This window comes from Myodes glareolus, chromosome 17, assembly GCF_982192425.1.
Source record: "Myodes glareolus chromosome 17, mMyoGla1.1, whole genome shotgun sequence".
In the NCBI taxonomy this organism is placed as follows: domain Eukaryota; kingdom Metazoa; phylum Chordata; class Mammalia; order Rodentia; family Cricetidae; genus Myodes; species Myodes glareolus.
The window spans coordinates 51,724,792-51,749,400 of record NC_142042.1 but is presented as its reverse complement, the minus strand read 5'-3'; the positions used below and the strand labels follow the sequence as shown (position 1 = coordinate 51,749,400).

The 24,609-nt window shown below is 38.7% G+C and overlaps 1 protein-coding gene across 2 annotated transcripts in view; it reads right to left on the bottom strand.

Moving 5' to 3' along the window:
* Rap1a (RAP1A, member of RAS oncogene family) overlaps nt 1-24,609 on the bottom strand; it is a 65,952-nt gene that overhangs the window by 14,888 nt on the left and 26,455 nt on the right. For both annotated transcript variants that reach the window (XM_085677865.2, XM_048442315.3), the window contains exons 2-3: nt 5,460-5,541; nt 1,286-1,354 (exon numbers count right to left, since the gene is read on the bottom strand). In XM_085677865.2, coding sequence (XP_085533991.1) covers nt 1,286-1,354; nt 5,460-5,516 — 126 coding nt within the window. In that variant the 5' untranslated portion in view covers nt 5,517-5,541. The remainder of the gene's footprint in view (nt 1-1,285; nt 1,355-5,459; nt 5,542-24,609) is intronic.

Below are 24,609 nucleotides of genomic sequence, written 5' to 3'. Positions count from 1 at the left end.
ATATGGAACCATGCCTGTAGTTTCAGAAGAAACTAGAGCATGGCTGTGTTAATTTGGAAGAGAATGAAATCACTCGGCTAATATTTCCTAAAAACCTTAATTCAACAAATGTTATAGTACTATGAAAGACAGATTCTAAAAACAGATATTTAACAGAGCAATGTTTGTCTCTCTGCTGAAACAAAAGGATTAGTCTTTGGAGCAAGAGCTTTGGCTCTTTTATGGTATTCTGCCATATGACCCACACCTGGTTATGTGGAAAATGAAATCATGAAAGTTACTCGTGGTTCTATCTAGTCTTAGAATCTATTTTTGTCAAGATCAACTATTTTGCTTCTTTTAAAAAATAGATTACTCTTTCCTTTTCTTTTTCTTTTTTTAAAGATAGGGTCTTTGTAGACTAGTTTGGCCTTGAACTTGCAGAGATCTCCCTGCCTCTGTTTACTGGGTGCTGGGATTAAATGTGTATACACCATGCCTGGCCAACTTCACTTCTTTAGGAGAAATTTGGGGTTCACCACAAAATTAAGGGAAAAGAGAGACCCTCATTATTTGTGCCTGCATCATGTACAGCTGCCTTCTCTCTCTTATCCATAGGCTGCAGCAAAGTGAAAATTTGGCAAAACCAATGAAGCTACAATGCCACACTGTTACCTGCAAAGGCCCACAGTCTGCATTATATTCCCTTCCCATACATGCTCCACAGATTCTGGAAACAGGACAGCTACTCCCACTGTGCTATTGCACATCGAATGAACTATTAGCCAGGCATGGTGACTCACACCTTTAACCCCAGCACTTAGGAGGCAGAGGTAGGTGGACTTCTGTGAGTTCCAGGTTAGTCTGTTCTACAGAGTGAGTTCCAGGACAGCAAGGGCTACATAGAGAAACCCTACCTTGAGAAACAAAAACAAAAAAGAAAAGAAAAGAAAGAAAGAGAAAGGAAGATAGAAGGAAGGAGGGAGGGAGGGAGGGAGAAAAAGAAGGAGGGAGGGAGGAAAGAAGGAAGGAGAAAAGAAGAAGAAAGAAAGGAGAGAGGAAGGGAGGAAGGGAAGAAAGGAGGGAGGGAGGGAGGAAGGAAGGATTATTAAGCAGCAGCAGTAGCAGCAGCAGATAAAATACTCTCCTAAGCATATTCAGTGAGGAATGCTTTATCCAGGTGAAACTTCTAAAAACAGAGACAGTAGATTTGTCATTTCTCAAAATGTCTTTAAAGCAATACCATGCACCAAGTCTGAAAGCTGTGAGGACCACTCATAAGTGCACACACTGTTTCACATTTTACCTTTCTGTAGGAATCTTCTATCGTTGGGTCATATTTTTCAACAAAAATTCCCTGAACAAACTGAACTGTCTGGGAGGAGAAAACAAACAAACTAGAGTTAAAGACTTGAAAGGAAAATCAAATGTTCCTAAGTGTTACTTAATCTTACAAACTGTAAAGAATAAATGAAATAGTGTTAAAATTCTGAATAAACACAAATGCTAAGCATTAGTATTACTTTTCAATAAGAATGCATACAAAACTAAGAAGATATTTATTACAAAAAGAGATGGCCATGTTAAAAACTTATCAATACATCTGCTACATTGCTAAACAAGATTATATTACACCTTAACAAGATTCTAGTTCATTAAAAATGAAACTATCCAAATGTAACTTCTTGTCTAAAAAGAGACAAACAAAGGTTCTAAATGTTTATATCTTCTAAACTGTAAGGAAAAACAGGGAATTTAGTGTTATTGAACATGTTTGCTTCAATTTTAGACTGTAATCACACTTAAGTTATACTTTTACCCCAGAAATACTTTTTCGATTTGCCAGCTGAACTCACACTACATCATCTTTCTGATTCTTAAGCCTTACTCTTTCCAGTGGAAAACACTACCTAGTCACAGAAAACAGATTACTCTAAGATACACCAGAAAACATAACTAGGTAGTGTATATATCTGAATATGGTTTCAGGAATCAACTGAGGGTCTTGGGACAGACTGACAGGGAGAACACTGTGCTTTCATCTGCAGTATACTGAATTGACATGTCTGAACATATACTAAAAAGAACATTTATCAATTATTAATGGCGAGTATAGATGATAATTCTGAGAAGGTCCTCCCCTCCCCCGAGACAGGGTTTCTCTGTGTAACAGTCCTGGCAGTCCTGGAACTCTCTTTGTAGACCAGGTTGGCCATGAACTCACAGAGATTCACCTGCCTCTGTCTCCCAAGTGCTGGGATTAAAGGCATGCCCACCATCACTTGGCCTCTAGAAAGTTTTAAAGCAGGGTCTGGAATATTCTACCTATAAACAAAGGCAAATATGTAGACTAAGGTCATCTACACTTAAATTATTTAAAAGAACTTAAGCACATAATTACAGTAAAACTTTAGGTGTCCTACTCTATCACTCCCTGTCTTATCCCTCCTACACACACACACACACACACACACACACACACACACACACACACACATACCACTGGGGTAACAGGTATGTACATGACCACACCCAGGTTTTTGTATGAGTGTTGGGGATTTACACTCAGGTCCTCATGCTCACACAGCAAGAGTTCTTACCCATTAAGCCATCTCCTTGGGTCCACAGTCCTTTAATCCTATTTTTAATCAAGGGTTTAATCACTTTTTTATTAAGACATAATTTAGATAGGAAAAAGTCTGATACAGCTTTCTAACAAATGTAGCCTAGAAGAGAGGTTCTCAAAATATGGCCTAGCAGGGCTTGAGAGATGGCTCAGCGGTTAAAGAGCATTGTCTGCTCTTCCAAAGGTCCTGAGTTCAATTCCCAGCAACCACATGGTGGCTCACAATCATCTGTAATGAGGTCTGGTGCCCTCTTCTGGCTTGCAGGCATACATGCAGAAAGAGTATTGTATACATAATAAATAAATAAATATTTTTAAAAAAATATGGCCTAGCATATGAGGCCCAGTACTAAGGTGTGTGAGACCCCAGTACTAAGATGTACTTGTCCTCCACTACTACAAGTACTTAGATACAGATGGCATGAAAGCCCAAGCACTGTCCCTAAACTTGATGTTTCTGGTCCCTGCAAACATCAACAACCACCTCACACTGACCACTTCTTTTTCAGAGTAACCTTTCACTATTCCTCTGAATCCTGTCCTCTCAATTCTCAAGGGTATTGCATTCATTCATATCAATTTTCATTTTATTCCTTTGGGTTTTCATACTGGATCTGCTCCCCCTTCTCCCTCCTATGTCATTATCTTCTTTTCCACTGGATCACTGCTTCCAAGATACAAACATGCTCTGCTACCTCCAATCACCAAACAAAACAGAAAACTCCTCTTAACCCCATATCCACTCTAGTTTCTCCTCCTTTCTCTGTTTGCTCTCATAGTCAGACTTTAACTGTCTACATGGTAATTCCATTTCCTCAGTTCTCAGTACTCAACCCTAGCCAGCATGGTTGTGGCAACATCACCAGACCAAATCTTCTTCTTTTATGATGGGCAAGCATCCCCATGCACCATTCCTTTCTCCCTTGACTTATGAGCAGTCAAGCAGACACATCTATGTCCTCAATCACAGTACAAGACACCTTCTTCAGCCCTGGGTATTTTAATCCTATCTATCCTCTAAGAGCTGATAACGATTCAGAACTCAGCCTTGGGTTTTCTCTCCTTATTCTCTCCCTGGACAGTCTTGTTTGTGCCTATAGAATTTAGTTGTTTTTTTTTTCTTATCCTATTACCATCCTTGTTTCCATCTACCCAATCTGTTTACATGTATTTGTTTTTTAAAAAGTCACTTCAACCATATATATATATATATATATATATATATATATATATATATATATATATATATGTTTATGTGTGTGTGAGCTCATGGAGGGCAGAAGAGGGCACAGGATTCTGTAGGGCTAGATTTACAAGTTATTGTGAGCCATTCAATGTGGGTACTGATAACTGAACTCAAGTCCTCTTCGAGAACAGTATTTTCTCTTAAGTATTAAATCATTTCTCAAGCCCCAGTAACTATAGCTTTTTGAAAAATAAATGGTAGCCTAATTAGTAACTTTCTTCCCTATATATGATATATCTTAGATATCATAGGTCAGTACATACAAAGCTGTTTATGCTTTTGTATAGTAATCTACTCTGAATACATATTAAGAGTTACTTAACTAGCTGATAGGCAGTTCAAATTTCTTATCATTATTTCAAATGTTGCAATAGATACTTTTGATGTGATCATTTTGCACACTGTGATAAAATGTCCAGAAAGAAATTGCTGAACTGAAAATTATATGTAAAACCAGGTGTTATGGTATATGTTTGTAATTCTAGCACTTGGGGAACTGAGGCAGGAGGATTACCAAGTTCAAGTCTAGCCCATTAGAGCTGTTCTACTTTCCCCTGTCAAATTACATGCATTTGAATAATCATTTCCACTGAGGTGTTAATTTGTACTCCTAACAGGCTAACAGTAATTGAATTCTCATTACTGGCTATTAAAATCCTATCACTCTTAAAGATTCATTTGTGTATTTGATGTATTTTACTTGAGTAGCTTGAGTATCTCATAAGTATAAAACTTTGTGTTTCGATTCCTTCACCCTTAATCCCCACCAGCCCAGCAGTACATTTCAAGTCTACTTCCTATTTAATTTTCAAGAACCTGCATGTCTCTTCTTCACCATCATGGCCCTAATCCAAGCACACATAAGCAAGCTAGTGTGCTTAACAACCTCCCAACTTTCTCCCACTTTTCTAAACTACACAGTTTAAAGTCCACTTGTTAAATAAAACATTTAGCTAATTCACTGAGTGTTAATTCCCTCAAGACATTCTACATCTTACTGTTCTTGGACCTTACTTACAAGCTCTTACATAGTAATCTTTAAGTCAGCTGGGCTCCACCCCCGTCACCTCGCGCCTGGCTATTCTGGCTTTTCTTGAAGTTGTCAAAGCTCAGGTTCACTTGTCCGTCACTCCCTTAAAATTCTGAATTTTTGTTTGAGAGCACTAAGTAGTTTTGTTTAATTGGTATTATTACATCTCCCCTTCTGCTACACAGTAAGCTCCACGGAAGACTTTTTATTTGCTGTTGTGATCCCAGAGGCTGGATGGTACCTCATATAAAACAAAAAGTACTTTTATTCCATGCAAGCTTGGAGTCAGGCAAAGGAGAACAATCTGTAACACTTTTCCCCAGTAGAAGGTAAACTTCCTTGACAATAAAAATTATATTCCACTTTGACTCACAAATACTAGTGGCCAATAGGTAGCTGGCCGACAACAGAGCAGGTGAATGACTAGACGGTATAAAGCTACACATCTTTGGCTACAGACAGCAGGTTTATAAAGAATAATGGTTCCCTTTTCCTTAGTGACTAGCAGCATGAAAACAAGCCAACGCCCACATTCTGGGTGTTGATACTGATTAGCTATATCTGGGTGGCTAACTTACCAGAGCAGACTTCCCCACGCCTCCTGAACCAAGGACCACTAGCTTGTACTCACGCATGATGTGCTGTTTAAATACTGACAACCTGAAAAACAAAAAAGGGAAAATAAAAATTCACAAACATACAAAACAACTTAAGAATGTAGCATCAAATAGAGGGTTTTGCTTAAAAGATTTTCCCTTGACGTTATCTAGCCAGAGCACTAGGGTTACTGAGCAAAAATCAAATAGTTTTCAATAATAGCTTTATAGGACCAGTGCCAGACACTTTAATTTACTGAAGATGACCTCCTACTAGGTATCAATCATTAAGTCTAATATAGTTTACATTTTATCTATTTACTCAAAGGGAGAAAACTGTTTTTTAAATTTAAATTTCGTTTTTTATGTGCAAGAGTATTCTGATTGCTTGCATGTCTGTGCACTACATGTGTGCCTGATACCCATGGAGGCTAGAAGACAGCACCAGATCCCCTGGAACTGTAGTTATTAATGGTTGTAAGCCACCATGTAGGTGCTGTCAATCAAACCTGAGTTATCTACAAGAACAGCAGTGCTCTTAAGGTCTGAGCCATTTCTCCAAGACTCCTGACATAGTGGTTTCTTTAATATTATTATGGTCATGTTTATATTATATAACATATACTGAGGAAAGGAGATCAGTTAGGAAGCCACATCTGTAGTTCAGTGAGAACTGGTGGAGACTGTATAGTCACACTATACACTGAGAAGGGAGCAGTGCTTTTCTGAAAGTATGGGACTCTAACTGATCAGAGATAATTGTTGGGAGAAAAATGAAAGGCAAACATAACTTCTAATTATCTAGCTTGAGCAAAAAAGTGGTTGATAGGACACCTGCAACTGAAGCAGAAACATTTCTTGGAGAAATTCTCTGTGAGAGTCCTGTGGGAAAATTATGTAATAGAATTGATGACTAGTTTTGAAACTCAAGTTTGGAAGGGACTAGAAAGACAGCAGCAATTAAAACCACAGCAGCAGATGAAACCAACTAAAAAACAGTCAGTGAAAAGAGAAAAAAGCTAAGAAGGAAGCTTGAAAATAACTCCATGTTATCAGAGACAGAAGAAGGGAAAGGGGAGGTGTGGTAAGTCTGTCCTTGACAAACTTATGTGGGCATTCTAAACACGTATTAGATAGTGCTCTCATTAACTGAGAACAACGCTGATGGCTAAATACAAAGCATATTGTTCCCTGCACCAAGACGGTTCTATCCTTATCCAAGCTTCTTAGGGACTGCTATCATTATGACAATGTGTGAACTCACTAGCTCTCACAGGGTAATCACAATACAGCAACAGTGAATTAGCTTATATTTCTCAAATGCCTCCAGATTTTCTACGGAAACAGGAATTAGGGAAAGAATTCAGAGATGATCAAATTACTTGAGGGAATTCTCCAACAGCAGAGTATTTAGCTTCTGTTCCTTAACAAAATGGTTAAGATATCCAACTTTCAAAGTCATACAGAATACTGGTTGTAGATATACATATATAGGCACATCCATCGAAATAATAAAATAGCTTGTCCAACAAGTACACACATACAAATTATCAGGAAGAGTAATTGGAGCTAACATTTTCTTTCTAAAGGGAGAGTTACTTCTAACACATCACTGCCAAGGAAGAAAACCACTATATTCTTCCAAGCAAACTCTATGTCTTTTTATGGAAATCTCTGCACTTCCAACAAGCACCAGAAAATGTCTTACTTTGGCTAAGACTACTGACAAATACAGAGGACAGGATAAACATGGCACTCTGTTTAAGTTTTAAGTCAATCTCGACTCCTTAACATTATGGTTCAAGTTCTAAATTTTTTTTCACTCTTTTTTCGGCAAAACTAGTCTTAGAAAATAGCATAACTTGGTTGTCAAAGCAAATAAATCCTAAATTTTGTTTTATAATTTTAAAAATACACAAACTAAATAACTTTAAGATGAAAGTTTTCCCTGAAAATTAAACCTAAAATATAAAATTCACTAAAGAAAATCAAGTATTTGGATGAGGTGAGAAATTTTAAGACACTTGAGCTAAACTTTAATAGTAGGGACCCCAAAGGTGCTCTCCTAGAACAGCTTTCTATACTTAATCTTATTCATTTATTCATTCATAGACAGTCTCATTATGCAGCCCAGGATGACATGATCTAGACTATGTAAACAAGGCTGGCCTCTGACACAGAGATCTGCCTGCCTCTGCCTCTGGAGTGCTGGGATTAAAAGTGTGTGTCACCTTTTATTAAGACTGGGCAAGGCAACCCAGTATGAGGAATAGGGTCCCAAAAGCCAGTAAAAGTGTCAGAGACAGCTCCTGCTACACAACTGTCACATATATGCTGAGGGCCTAGGTCTTAACACAAGGCGAGGTACTTAGTCTTACTGCAATTTGATATGCCATGTTTTGTCAACATCCATGGAGGCCTGCCCTTTTCCGAACAGAAATGGAGGAGAAGTGGACAGGAGGGGCAGGGGAAGTGGGCAGAAGAGACTGGGAGGACAGGAGAGGGAAAACTGCAATCGGGAAGTAAAATGAATGAATGAATAAATGAATGAAGGAATAAGGAAATAATTGCAAACAGTGTGTGCCACACCATATCCCACCCCACGGTTCAATGTTTGCAGATATCAACAATATTATTTATTTATTTATTTTTGAGACAGGGTTTCTCTATTATATAGCACTGGCTATCCTGGAACTCATTCTGTAGACCAGGCTGGCCTCAAACTCAGAGATTCACCTGCCTCTCTCTTCCAAGTGCTAGGATTAAAGCATGCACCACAACACCTGAGTCAATATTTTAAAACTAGCAAATGGGGCAGAGGCTGGAGCTTATTGGTTGAACACAGCATGCAACTCTGGGTTGGATTCTCAGCACTGTCAAACAAAATAGAATAAAAAACTCTGACAAGTGGCCACAGGATGTTTTAGGGAGGGGAAATGCATACAGAAACCAGAACAAGATTTAACTTTCTAAAACAACCAATTTAATAGTGCAATATAGCAAAAACTCCAATTTCTGATATGAAACTGTATGATACCTATCTCACTGAAAGCATTCACCTTGAACCCTCTTTTCTTGTAGTTCCTAATATTCTCTAGACTAGGACACTTGGGGAAGGGAGTATATATATACATATACATGTATATATATACATATACTTATATATACACACACACATACAGAAACTGAGGAGGAAAGGAAAGGAAAGGGAAAAGGAAAAGGGAGGGGAGGGGAGGGGAGGGGAGGGAAGGAGCCTTGTGGTGTATGGGATAGATTGGTGAGCACTTCTCAGGCTCACCATGCACCATGCATGCTCACCCAAATCCACAGGTGTTCAAGTTCCTTATATACCACAACATCTGCATGACTACATATATCTTCTTATATACTTTAAACCATTTCTAGATTACTTGTGACCCTTGACAAAATGTGAACGTATGTAAGTTGTTACCATCACATGTTATTCGATACAAGATAAAAATGCACATGCTCCATACAAATGCTATTTTTTTTCTAAAATTTTTTATTCATGGTTAGTTGAAATCACTAACACAGAAGCTAAGGATAATTCATGTCAACTGTATTTCATCAGACTATAACCTAAAACACAAAACATTTATTATATAGTGCCTTAAAAGAAAAGATTACTAATCCCTGCTTCAGTTTACCAAAGGAAATATTAATATATCCAGAGGACTGGACAAGAAAAGGGTAAAAAATATTAGAACAGAATATAAAAGAAAATTAACTGCAATGATTACTGTATGTCTACCATGCTGTGTTAAGCACTTTATATGCTACTATTTTTAATTATCACAACAGTCTTTATAGTCTCATTTATCCTCGTTTTTAAAAAATATTTTTTATTTTATGTATAAAGGTGTTTTGGCTACATATGTGTCTGTGCACCATATGCATGTAGTATCCAAGGAAACCAGAAGAGGGCAGTGGATCCCCTGGAACAGGAGTTATAGACAGGTATATTACCATTTTTATAGATGAGTCAGAGAGGCTAACATCAAGTAAGCTCCTCAGAGATGAAGGGCTGATTTCATTTAGATGAGAAAGGACAACCACAAATCAGAAAAACTATTTGAGACAATAAAATTTAAGATTATAACAAACTCTGAAGAAAACAGGTAAGAGACCCTGTGGGAGGCTGTAAAATAAATGTTTAAAGACCTTTCCAGGTTATAATGTTTATATAAAAGATATAAAACATGATTATATAAAAAGTTGGTAGATGGGGTGAAGAGGAAAGCAAGGTTAAAATAAGAGTCAGTTACTGAGTTTATATACTGAGCCCAGAGTGTAGAAGGACAGAGATAGGGAATACACAGTATGAGTGTGCTACGATTCGAATATCTGCCAATCTCATGTGCTGAAAACGCAATCCTCAAAGTCATCTCTTTATTTGAGAGGTGGGACTGAATCATAAGGACTTCAATCATTAACAAAGAATTACTGGGTTGTCTGAGGATTGGCTTTGTTCTATAAATTTGTTCTATAAGCATTTTCCTTTGCTTTAGAAAAGAATTTGTCTCTATACATAGAAAAATTTCAAGTCTAAACAACTGTGGAAAACTTAAAGCCAACAAACTAGATGAAAATACTTTAAAAATAAGTAGGAAAGGTGCTAAGGAATGGCTCAGTGATAAAGTGTGTGCTGCACAAGCATAGATTCCCAGCATACAAATAAAAAGTCAAATGTGGTGTCTTGGGTCTGGTGGTGCATACTTCTAACTCCAACACTAGTGAGGTGGGGATGGGCAGAAGGGGAGCTGGGGTCGAATGGGGTGGGGTGGGGTGAGAGGCAACCAGTTTTACCAAAACAGTGAGTTCAAGTTCAGTGGAAAACTATATCCTCCCTAAATAAGGTGGAGAAAAACAAATGGATATCTGACATCAACCTCTAACACTAACATATAAGACATATATATACATATATATATGCACACTTGTATCCTATACACCCACATCTACACCACAAATTACTATTTACACACCTACACACACACACACACACACACACACACAGAGGAAGGCAAAAAAATTCATTCAACTAGACTCAGAAACTGAAAAATCAACATTAGGTCTAAATTGGGTCCCCAAAATGGCAGTGCTGATGACAATGTCTTTAACAGAAGGACTCTGACCCAGTAGACAGAAGGATTGCTATATTGGGTAAACAGAAGCTTAAAGTAAGCACTCAGGAGATCTCTGTACGGCAGATTTCTATTTACCAGGAAACCACTACCTCCCTTATCTACCCGCAATGGTCAACTACCTCAGAGGGAGCATCTCTACAGTCTGCATCAGCTCCAAGAGCCCCCCTCCCCGCTGATTATCATTTAAAATCTGCTTGCTTTCCAGTAAACCTCTGTCCTCTATTCTCGGAGGCAGACTGGCAGTTTACCCCCCACTATTAAACTTTTCTTTCTACCCACAGAGTGGTCCAGTTTCGTGGTTTCACTGTATCCTCACTTAACAACAATAACAGAGTGTTAAACAAAGATATTAGGAATAATGCAAAGATGGTCAGTGGTCACAACACAACGAAAAGAAACCCTAACTCCAATTCTGCAAACTACATATGATGAACATTTGTTTTATGAGACGTCAATACGGACAAATACAACTCTTAGAAAATAATGTACTTAATTTAGATGTGGCAAACGTACAAAGAGCTGGGTTTTTTGTCTCTTCTGGTTTCCAATATTAAAATTAAAATATAAGAACATCTTTTTTAAAAACTTTATTTATTCTGTATACAATATTCTGTCTGCATGTATGCCTGCCCGCCAAAAGAGGGTTGTGAGCCACCCTGTGGTTGCTGGGAATTGAACTCAGGACCTCTGGAAGGAGAGCCAGTGCTCTTAACCTCTGAGCCATCTCTCCGGCCCATAAGAACTTCTTTAGTGGCAAGCCAACAAAACCAGCACTAGACAGGGTCATGAAGCCTCCTCTGATCTCTACTTCACACAATACTCAACTCCATTTCTGGGTAGCTGCGCTGTTAGAAGTTTTTTCATTGTTCTGGGTCTTGTAATGGCCACTAGCTAGTTTCAGTTCTGCTCACTTTTATGAATAAAGCAAAGACAATTCGTCCTCCATTTCCATACTTCAAACATTTGAGAAGGCTTTTTATTTCTTTCTCAGCCTCTATATGTATTCTTCTGCAGTAAGAAGTCTTTTTATCATGTTTTAAAACTCATTTCTGTTCTTCTGTTACTGCTCTGGTCTCTTCTGAAAAAACTATAGTCCCTTACTCTTTAATAAATACTTGGTACCTGGGCTGCAGTTTGGTGGCAAGGTCATTTGCATACCCTGGCAATGTGCAACCAAAAATCAAATCAACAACAAAACCATCATATGGTTATATGGTTGCTTAGTACTAGGAGCTACTATCTTAAAAAAAGAAAAAACCTACAATTAAGTTTCTTGAGTATTTTTCTCTATAGTTCCTTTTTTTTTTTTTGCTTGTTTTTTTGTTTGTTTTTCAAGACAGGGTTTCTCTGTATAGCTTTGGAGCCTGTCCTGGCACTAGCTCTGTAGACCAGGCTGACCTCAAGCTCACAGAGATCCACGTGCCTTTGCCTCCTGAGTGCTGGGATTAAAGATGTGCACCACCATGGCCCAGCTTCCTCTATATTTCTAAGAGTAATACTGCTGCCTCTTCACTTTTGGTTTTAGATGTCATGGTAACAGCACTTATCATCCAAAATGCCTGGGCACTGAGGTGCCTCAGACTCTGAACTTGTGGAATTTGAAGCTCCGCTATTCAGTCCTCCTAAAGACACTGGCTCAGTACACTTACATCTTATGTAAACTTTTTAGTTGAGGGGAAAGTAGAGACTGTTAGGCTGGTGACTGCGTCTGGTTTTTGTTTGCTTGCTTTGCTGTTTTTAAGGGAAAATACTTAACTATAACTAGTTCTTAGTGTCATTACTTTTTGGTGCAGGTATACAACTCTTAGCAGTTTCCACTGATCCTTTGGTTCAAAGCATTTCTCTGCATTTTCCGTATATACATATTAACTAGAAACACAAATTATACTGTTTTAAAAACCATTTATATCATCTAACTAAATCTTTGTCAAAATCTTTAATAGAGGTTGGGAACAGTGGCACGCACCTTTAGTACCAGAACTTAGATGGCAGAGGAAGGTGAATCGGAGACCATTTGGCCTACACAGCTAGTCCTAGGCCAGCCAAGGCTACATAGCGAGATCCTACCAAACTGATAAACATATACCACCACTTGAATGATAGTTTATTAAATAAATCCTTGGAATCTTCTAAATATTCAAGTAAAAGAGTTTCAAAGGTAACAGTAAAATTTCTGTTGTTTGATAAATGGTCTTGAAAGTTTTAGCATAATATTGTGACAATAAAATAATCTATCAATCTATCATTGAACTTATTCACTGACCAAAAATGTTATTGCGTGACATTTTTTGGTTGTCAATTGATTGGTCTGTAATCAACATGCCACTGTATAGGTTAAGGGTAATTGTCCGGAAGGGTAAGTAAAGGAGAAATCCTTCACTGGAGTGGATAGTCCCCACCAGCAGAGGCTCAGGTAAAACATCCAGAAATTGTTGCTCTTTGTCTGCTTGCCTTTGCCCCCTGCTGGTGAGTGCTGCAGCTGCCATCTTCCACTGCCAGCAGAGCTCAGCCTCTGAGACTTCTCCACAGCTCTCCAAGAATCTTTTAGGCCTTCAGTGTCAAGTCAGGTCAGCTGAGGCATCCACTCTTGTAGTTTGAACAGCTGGGCTCTCAGCCTCTCCAGTATGTAGACAGACATTGTTGAACTACACACCATGTGTCATGTAAACCAATCTAACCATCTCTTTTATAATATATTCTCTCTCTCTCTCTCTCTCTCTCTCTCTCTCTCTCTCTCTCTCTCCATATATATATGATTTTGTTCCCCTAGAGTACCCTACTACAATCTCAATCTCTCTTCATATTTTTGGTGTTTTCCGCTTCTTTTTTGGCAACCCACTGAGTTTAATTAGGACTGGCTACATGGGCACAGGAGAGAGGTGATTTAAAGAAACATGAGTAACTTTTCAGTTTTCATGAAGAAAACTCCTCCTGCCTCAGCAACTATGAACTGCCAATATTGTTCATGACTAAAGGCTTTTGAGACAAGGTCTTGTTCTGTAGTGTAAGCCGGCCTAGAAGTCACAGCAATCCTCCTGCATCAGTACCTAAATGCTGTGACTATAGGTATGTACCACAATGTTTGATCCTCTTCTAATAATGTACCCTTCATCAGGTTACTTAATCTCTAAACTCTACCGTCAGTAATCTTCCTTTGGGATATCCAAATATTCGGTTCCAGCTGGTCTTTAAAAGTTACATTGTTCTCCATTACCACCCATCTTGAAAGATATTTTAGCTTTGTTTGTTTGTTTTTAGAGGTTTCTCTGTGTTACAGCTCTAGATGTCCTGGAATTAGTTTTGTAGACCAAACTCACATAGTGACCCCAAACTCACATAGCACCTGTCTCTGCCTCTGAAGTGCTGGGATTAAAGGCCTGTGCCACGGCCTGGTGATATTTTAGCTTTAATAGCTGTTACTTTCAGTACACTGTAGTTAATGAGTCTATTGTATTGGTTTCTATTTTCCTTTCACTAACTCAGCTGTTATAATGGCAATCTTTTCAAAGTAATTTGTTTTCCCCCTCTGGCTATTTTGATTGTGGTTTTAACTGAGCTGTTTAGGCTTAGATTTCTATTTAGCTTGCTTAGGATCTAATGTCTTCAACTGGTGTCTTTCTGCTGTTTTGGAAATATTTAACCTTAATCTCCTTAAATATTATCTCTATTTGACTTTCTCTCATATCTGGAATTCTGCTCAGACAACTGCTAAATCTCTTCCTGTATTAGGATGTAGATTAAGCTGCTATAAACAAAATTCACACCTCCCCCACCCCGTCCATACAGTCTAGGGCTTCTCTGGCAGTTAGTTTAGTAATATGCAAGGCAAGCTATTCAATCTGACTCTGCCATTCTTAAAGCATTACCTTCTATACAGCCCCACTCCCCCCAAAATAGCTCATCCACCACACCACACTACATCCCTGTCAGTCCATGGGACAGAAGACAAGGAAAGAGAGCTGATACTTTTCCTCCTTATGCATGACCTAGAAGTTGCACAATTTTCCACTTGCATCCCAAATTGTTAAGAGTTTATCACAAGGACAGAGTTCACTTGTTGGAAGGCAATGGAATGGAAGTGTTAGCTGGGCAGCGAAGCATTCAACTAGACATCCTTTCATCACTACAAGGCAAAGGTTATCAGAAAAATAACACTTTGTCATAATTTTCAAGTCGTCTTTTCTTACATATTTCTATCTCTGTCTCTTTTGGTTAATCTATTCTCCAGCTTATCCTCTTGTTTACTAGTTTCCTATCACAACTCGTCTATTTAAATTTATTTATACAAATACACACATTACAAATGTATATATTTATAAACATATATATTTAGTTTTTAGATCTTTTTACCTTCAAAAATAAAGACAATATTTCATCATCTCATTTTTTTTTTTTTCTGAGACAGGGTTTCTCTGTGGAGTCCTAGCTGTCCTGGAACTAGCTCTGTAGACCAGGTTGACCTTGAACTAACTCACAGAGACCCACCGGCCTCTGCCTCTCAAGGGCTGGGATTAAAGGTGTGTGCCACCACCACTGGGTGTCATTTTTTTTTTCTTAAGTAGCACAGTGAAACAGTTAAAAGCCTGAACACAAGATCCACAGTGGTTCATTACAAACCCTGACCATGTTACTTCCTCATTCTGTGCTTCAGTTATTTACCTGTTAGGTGGTCCCTGTTTCATAGTTTAGAATTAATTGAATTAATCTATACCAGAGATTAGAATATTGGGAGATTCACAGAAGTTCTAAAATGCTAAGTATCATGTTATCATTCTGATATTTTAATTTAAATTTTCCTAAACACGCTGTCCCATATATAATAATGATAAAGTATGAAGTCAATGGGGGATTTAATCGGCTGCTGTGTGTGGTTGGTCCTTACTTTCGATCTCTTTTTCTTCTTTTCTTTCTTTGAGATAAGGTTCATCTGTGTAACAGTCCTGGCTGTCCTGGAACTCAACCTGTAGACTAGGCTGGCCTTGACCTCAGAAATTCACCTGTCTCTGCCTCCCAAATTCTGAGATTAAAGGTGTGCATCACCACCACCCAGCTATTTTTTCTTTTTAAACTGAGTAATTTTTTTTTTTTAAACCATGACATGCATTTGCTTCTGTTAAGGAACTATCTCTGGCCGGAATTACTGTAAACTATATTCTTATCTTGGAACTATCTACAAACTGACTTAGAGATGCAAATCTCAGAGACTGAGTTCTAACTATAAATTGCTCCCCTCTCCACCTCTACCACCAGTTCCACTCAATTTCCCTGTAGCTATTCCAGGTTGGGGTCACATTAGACATACAATGGGTTGTTTCCAAATAGGCTGAGTTAGTCACCTTCCAGTACATCTCCAAGACAATGTAACCAACCCAAAAAGTTCAGTAAATGGCCTCATGACAAAAACAGGTTGTGGCAGTTGGTTCTAGTTTCTACTTCTTACTGAGCATGTCCTCTAAAACACCCACTCTGGGGCTGGGACATTAGCTCCATGATGGAATGCTTCTGTAGTATGTGCCCAAACCCAGGACCAATCTGTAGCCCACAAGAAAAAAAATATATATACACACACACATACACACACATGTATGTATACATATATGTGTATAGATGTGTGTGTCTGTATCTTACCATGATCACTGTCTTAGTTAGAATTGTCTGTAGTGATATTTAATTTATATTTTAATAAATAAAGCTTTACTGGTGATCAGAATGCAAAGCTAAGCCACTAGAGCCCAAGGAGTGGTGACATGTACCTCTAATTCCAGAACTAGGGAGACAGAGGCAGAGAGATCTCTGTGAGTTCAAGGCTATAATGAGCTACACAAGATCAGTCTAGGAATGGATCCACATGGTGGTGGCTCACACCTTTAATCTCAGTGTTTGGGAGTTACACACCTTTAATCCCAGCACTAGGGAGGTAGAGACACGAGTGATATGATTGGGCAGAGAGAGGAACATAAAGGGGAAGAAACAGAAACTCACTGGTGTATAGAGCCTCAGGATTTGTGGAGACAGGATCTTGTCCATTCGGCCTGAAGATTTGGTAGAGGTAAAAGGTCTCTCTAGTGGTTGGCTGCTTTGCTTTCCTGATCTTCAGCTTGAACCCCCATATCTGGTCTCTGGGTTTTTATTACTTATGCTACATCTGTCAACTTGACATAGCCTACAGTCACCTGAGAGGAAAGCCTCCACTAAGGATAAGCATGAGCCTGTGAGCAATGCAGCCATATTCCGTATTCCCAGTGTATCAAGAGGTGTGAGTTCTCTGGTTGGAGTCAATGCTGCACAGAATAGCAAGGGATCCTGTCTCCAGGTTCCCACTTTGAGTTCCTGCCATGACTTCCCTCAATGATGGACTGTGATCTGGAAATAAATAAGATAACCCCTTTCCTCCCCAAGTTGTTTTGATCAGTGTTTTATCACAGCAAGAGAAGAAACTGACAGTTATCATACTCCTTAGAGAATAAAAAGCCTTCCTTCCTTTTGTTCTAGGGATAAAGATTAAACCCCAGAACCAGTCTCCAAAGCTCTCAATGACTGTCCCCTTTACACTATCTTGCTCTGCACTTCTACTCGCCCACTGCCAGGCATCCTGGTTTTCCCTTCAGTTTGTGTAATCTGGCATGCTTGTTTTTTCCACGGGATTACACAAAATCACAGTCATTTCTTTTTTTCTAAAGTGCTTTTTATCTTCCTTCTCCACTTAGCTAATGCTGTCTGTCGTCCTTGGATCTTAGCGTATTACGTCTATAAGATGTACTTTCTTATATAGGGATGGGGGAATGGCTTAGTAGCCAAGAGCTTGTTATGCAAGCATTAGGGCCTGTGTTTGAATCCCCAGAAACTATATCAAGAGGACACAGTAGTGTAGCTGTACTTCTACAGTAGGATAGAAGCCAAAGAAAGGAGAATCACTGGAAGATCATCTGACCTGGTGTACCCTGCATAGAGACAAACAACGAGACCCTGCCTCAAGCAAACCTGACAGTGAGAAACAAAACCTGAGATTGCTCTCTGACCCCCTATACGTTCCAAAGTCAGACCCTGTCTCAGAAAGAGAAAAAAAAAACTTTTTAATCTCATTCTTAAACAAAGCAATCTTTTGGCATTGTTTTAATAATTCCAGATTTGAAGTAGAGAAGCTGATAAAAGTTGTGCTGCATGGCTGAATGTTGCATCATCTTTTCAAATACATATTCCCAAAATGTTTTTGTATCAAGTAATATATAATCTAATATTTAGGGAGAAATTCATCATTTTAGATTTTTTTAAATCCCCGAAAGACAGCTAAGAGAACAGTTTTGGAAACAACTTTAAATAGGCTTGCTTCTTCCTACTATGACTTTCACTCTATGAAGCAAGTGAGGTGGCAAGATGGGTTTTGTCACTGTTGTCTGGTTTGTTTGCTTTTCTGAAATGACTTGCAACATATCCCAGGCTGGCTCCAAACTCCAGCTCCTACCTCAGCCTCCTGAGAGATGGGTTTAGTGTACACCACTAAACCTACAAAAAAGCTGGTAACCTCAAATAACACTGAGAGGATTTTGATGAGTTGAAAAAGAACTAAGAAAGAAGGGCCAGGAGCACAGTTCACACCAAAGTCTAATCTGAAGTCCAGCACCAGAACAGAATGAAAGAAACAATATCATTTCTTTTATGTTTTGTTTGAGTATTAAAAAGTCTCATTTATTAAGCTGAGTGGTGATGGCACAAGCCTTTAATCCCAGCACTCAGGAGGCAGAGGCAGGTGGATCTCTGAGTTCAAGGCCAGCCCGGTCTACAAGAGCTAGGTCCATGACAGGTCCCAAAGCTACAGAGAAATCCTGTCTTGAAAAATTAAAAAAGTCATTTATTAATGCAGTAGTTTAAATTGTACTAGGTGATTTAGGTTACACATTACATCATTAAATCATTAGAATGAGCTGTTTTCTAGAAACAAAAATACTTTAAAATGAAAATCTCAAATGTACTTTTTACATTAAATCACATTACTAATCACAAGTAAAACATACTTCTCATATTGAAATGATTTAATATCATTCAGAAGGGAAGCTCTTTGTCAAAGTGACCATGACTGTAACTTTTCCTTCTCAATGTCTAGTACTGGGAATGCGTCTAATTAACAGAAGGGAGAACAGTACCACATCCAAAAATATACTGTACTCTGTCTTTGGGGACAACATGTGCTCTTGGATCCGTGAGTTATCAAAACCCTGTATCCTGTTTAGCAACATAGGAAATCATCCCAAAGCACAATGGTTTACTGATGGACATGGTGACGGGCACAGACAAACAAGGCATTTATAAACTAGGCTGAAAAAAACCTGTGTGTGTGTGTGTGTGTGTGTGTAAGAGCATATGCATATGCACACAACACAGGTCAATGCTGGATATCCACTGCTTCTACCTTATTTTCTGAGACAGGGTCTCTCTCTCTCTCAGAACTGGAGCTCACTGGTTAGGTAAGACTAGCTGGCCAATGAACTCTAGGGATCCTGTTTCTGATTCCCCTGTAGGATTACAGGTTTTCTATGGGTTCTGGGGATCCAAATTCAGGTCCTCACGACTACAAGGCAGGTACTGACTGAGCCACTTCCACAGTCCTCAATCTAAAAAGCTTTAATACTTTCAAGGCTGACTAAAACATTTTTTATTTTTTTACTTTAGAAGATACACTTGACCAAGTTAACTAAATTCTGCTAAGCTCAGCTAGATATGTCCAATTCTGGAATCCACTAGCAGATATTCTTCCATAAATGGGAGCATTTACTCTATTTTTGTTCCTTAGTGTGACTGCCAAATAAGCTACATATTTTTAATCTTAAAATGAAGAAGCCTGAGTTTGGAGTCATTTGGGGAGGGATCACTGTCACAAAGTTTCTAATAGATTTGTCTATTTTATTTTATTTTTTTATGCAGATTCTAAACTGAGCCTGGGTCTCTTGAGTGCTAGAAGTACACGCACGAAATACCTCACCCAGCAATATCTTTATTTTTCTAGTAGACTACTTCATTTCTTCCATCCAGCTGAAATGCTGTGTGACCTTGAAAAGGAAAGTGAGACCAGGTGACCAGCAGCAGCTGAGCTTTAGGTAGCATTCTGCCATTTACAAAGCTTTTATGTAATCAAAAAACTTAAGATATATTATTGTCCCCATTATAAAGGGAAACCATAAAAGGGTTTAGTTGAGTTAAATGATTTAGGCATAAAATAACTTGGAAGTCATATCCAAACCTGTTTCTAGTGTTTAAATGACATTTGTTTTTCAATATATTATGCTTTGTTACATAATAACAACAACCGATAATTCCAGCAAATATTTCCTGGGTGCTTAATATAGATAACTCATAATAAGGGAGCTGAGGACATATCTTAGTGGCAATGTATCTGCTTAGTGTAGGCAAGGCCACTGGTTCAACCCTCAGTATTACCTGGGAAGGAGGAAATCACAATAAGCTTAGGAGGTAGAAGCTAATTAATAAATAATATGCACAAGAGTGCACATCTAGGAAGAAAAGCCATGATTCAAACTCAAGCAATTTGATTTCAGAGTTCACTGGTTAACATGCCAACTTGCCTCTACTCATTTGTACGTGTTCATAAACTTGTATTTATGCATTTGGAAAGAGACTGAGGAGTGGAGACATTTAAAGGGTCTGTATCACTGTGTCTTGTATGTATCACTTGAATGCCAGAAGAGGAAGGACTATAGGTGGACAAGTAGAATAAATATGAAATTTCAAGAGAAACAACGAAGCAGATTCAAGAGACTTGGAGTAAGCTATTGAGCTATTACTGTGACGAGTAAGGGGAGGAATAACCACATAGGGCTTTTTTCTTAAACATTTATTTTATTTATAAATATATATGTGTGTCTGTATGAGTGTATGGCATGTGTGTGTGTTGGTGTCTACAGAAGCCAGAAGAGAATGTCAGATCCTCTGAAGCTGGAGTCATAGGAGTTTATAAGACACCACATGTGGGTGCTGGGCCCTGAACTCCAGTTCTCTGCAAGAGCAGCAAGCATGATTGATGGCTTGGCCATCTCTCCAGTCCCATACAGGATGTTTGTAGTTACTGTGGTCTATCGACGATATCCTAAGAACCTGGAACATCTGTATCACAAGGGCACAGTTTTATAGCAGGAATCCAAGAAGAAGAAAAAAGAAGAGCCATAGAAGCACCATGTAGGAACAGAAGAACGAGAAACTGGAGACCGGCAGGAAGGCAAGGAAACACAATTTTTTAAAGCTGCCTACTAATAATATATTTTAGCTTCACGGTCAATATCCCCCCCCCCCCCCCCATTGCTCGAAACAATACTGGAGAATGGTAGATGTTCAATAAATCTTTATTGTATGAGATCATTGAGGCTGGATTTAAAGCTAGACTTAGACAAACACTAATGTCTATCCCTTTTCTATTGAGTTCCTAGTTCAATAACCCAGGAAGCCTTTAGAATTGGGTGAGAATGGAGCTGTGAATTGAGATAATGGTTAACCTTTTATCAGTTCAGCAACATTGGTGTGAACAACAAATAAAATAATATATACATAAGTCAGCAACAGTATCAATTTAGGAGCCCTGAATTAGGAGGCAGCTTAAGAAAACATACTGATTCTTTAACCTTCTTCAATTGAAAGGTTCTGAATTGGTTTTGACTTGAGTCAGGTCATAGACTGAGGAAGCTGGAAAGTAGAAGATCCTCTTCTGCCATAACATGAAGGGTGGCAAAGAAAGTGGCAACACAACCCAGAAGGCATGGGGAGTAAGTTTTCTTACAGCTGAAAGGATAGACTGCTTGCAGGCTGACTTGGCTGGCATGATCCCCTTGTCTCCACATGTGAGTGTGGAACCACAACATCCTTAGGATATGGAAGAGCTTATTCTCCCAACTGGAGGTAATAAAACCCAGGGCAGATTAGGATTAACTTTCTTTACCATTGGAAGATGTTATATGGAAGGGACGACACAGGAAATAAGGAATGGTCTTCAGCTAGGTCTGAAGGAAAACCGAACAGGCCAGGTAAATGCCAAAGTGAATATGACAACTGAGCAAGGGGCACTTTAGGATATTCTCAAGGTTCTCTGAGAATCCTTGATTATACATCTGATGTTATTGTTGAGAAACTGTGGTACAAGATGATCTCAACACAGTAGCAGTTGGAAATACGGCAGACATGTTGTATAAAAGTACAGGGAGTCTTCTATGGGTAGCATAATGTGATGTGGTAAGACCAACACTTACCAGCCTCAGTATACTGTATAACAATGAGAACCTATACCAAGAGTCAATCCAAAGACTCTCAAATGGAGCACTTCAGTAGTCATCCAGATCAATTAATAAGTCTGTCTGAAGCTGCTTTTGCTCTTGTACCTACAAATATTCTGGACAAGTCAAGATGCTGGTTTGTTGTGCTGAAGATCACAGTGGTCAGGCAGGACTGCACTCCATGCCCCCAGTGAGTTGTAGCCACTGTATGTTTTCTTCTCCTTTGGAGATGACCTCACACCTGTTCTCTCTCCTACTCACTGAAATGGAAAATACTCACTCTTCCCAGAACTCAGGTCATACTTCCTGTCAACACTTTATCACTACACTTGGCTTAACAATCTGAAACTGCGATGTTGTTTCACATTCCAAATAGAGGGTGAAAACAAAGCCAAAGTCTACTTCTAATGTAAAAGAAAGTTGAGGATGTACTATTTAGCCATTAAATAAGAATAGAGATGCTTTTTTTGTGCTACGTGTTAAGAAATATACAGTTTTTAGGATGTATAGTGAAGATCTACACTGCATAAGACATTCTATTTTCTCATAGTGGAATCAAAAGACTACATAAAATTGAAAAGCTCATTCTGATAATTAGGAGATATGAATTGCTGATTATAGATATTTATAAATATATTTCATTGAATATTTACTGCCTCAACACTCTTTTCACATGGCCATTAACCCAAGTAGACTAAGCAACCCATGTAAACTGACACCTATATTACTAACTGCCATTTGATTATAATATATCAAATCTTTCCCGTGCTGGTTTGAATTAAAATGGCCAATGTGGGCTCTTATGTTTGAACACTGGGTCCCCTGTTGGTAGAACTGTTTGGGAAGGATTAGGTATGTCACAGGGTCAAACTGTGAGGCTTCAAAAGACTCTTACTAACCCTAGTGTACTCTTTGTTTCTTGCTGTTTGAGATGTGAGCTCTCAGCTGCTGCTCTAACCAACATACCTGCTGCTTGGTACCACATTGCTCTGCCATGGCAGACTCTAATCCTCTGAAGCTATAAGCACAATTAAATGTTTTCTTTTCTTTTCTTCTTCTTTTTTTCTTCGAGACAGAGTTTCTCTGTAGCTTTGGAGCCTGTTCTGGAACTAGCTCTTGTAGACCAGACTGGCCTCGAAAGTAAATGCTTTCTTTTATAAATTGCTTTGGTCATGGTGTTTTATCACAGCAAAAGAAAAGTGACTAAGACACCCCCTCAAGCCTATTCTCCACCAGGAAGCTAGGATGATTTTCACAAATGACAAACTGATCACATCAGTAAATACCTCCTTGCTATCTACCCCCAAGTAAGTAAAATATTTTATTAGTGACTATCACTATCCTTAAAATAAAGAATGAAATGCTAATAAGACCTAAGAAGAAGTTTGTATAATTTGACTGCTAAACCCTGTGCTAAATTTGTCCTACAATTTGCCCTTTCAGTTCTCAACTGTCCATCCTAATTGACTTTCTTTCATTTTCTTCAGTGTGCCATGTTCTCCTCTGCCAGGGACAAATCTTTAGTGAGGAGATGGGGATATGCATGATCAGAGCCCTGTTTCAAACCTGAATACTGTAAACAAACAAACAGTTTGGTAAATAATTAAGCAGCAAATGGGGAAAGGAGTTCATGGAGTATATGGCTTAAATTTTCAAAAGTAGCATTTGATTGACTAAAGGCTAGGGAAGATTAAAGAACAGAGGTATGCCAAAAGAACAGGGTGGCAAAGCCTTTAGAAGACTGGTAACTTCCATAAGAACAAGGAGGGCCCTAGTACTGGAGAGCAAAGCAGGTTAATTAGTGGGAGATCCAACACAGAGCTAAATTCAGCCTACTGGTCATGGTAAGGACTTGGCTACTAACGTGGCATGAGACAGGAAGCCACTGGATGACTCTGAACAGAGGATGACAAGCTTCCTCCAGCTATGAAAGAGATAAAGGGCAAAGGCAGGAAGAACAAAGAAGGCAACCGCAACCACCCAAGACAATATGGACCAAAGCAGCTGCAGTGGAGGTGGTAAGAATTAGTTTCCAAATATAGTTGAAGACGAGGCCAAGCAAGAGAGGAGCTCGGGGTGTGCTAAAACAAAAACAAAAACAAAACACCAAAAATTCAGAAAATGCAGAGGATGCCAAGTAGGATAAACACAAAAATAATCTGCAGATACTCAAACTGCAAGCAAAAGAAACAAGGAGAAAAAATGGTCAAATAAACGAGAGGAAGGAGGAGCTAGGATAAGAATTACATCAGACTTTTCTTCCAACCATGTCAAGAATAGATAATGAAATGTTTAAATCATTAAAGCTACAATTCTGCGTCAGGTCAATTGTCCTTCAAAACGAGGGAGAAAAAAACAAAAACTGAAGGAATTTGTCACCAACATGCTTACCTTGCAAGAACTATGAAATTCTTCAGAAATGACAATGGTTTAAATCATAAACTTCATCTTTACTTTCCCTGGCTTATGGAATTGCGTTTGCTAGAAGTGAATATCTAACACACCAAAAAGTATAGAACAGGGAAACCAGAAACAAATCTCCCACACTTGCTTATAATTACAGTACTGCACTGACTGATGACAGTATCAGTCAGTGACTAACAGATCTAGCCGGCAAAGTCGGTAAGGACAGAGTTGACTGACATTTAAAGACCATTCTAACCAACATCAGGATATACATTATTCATCAGC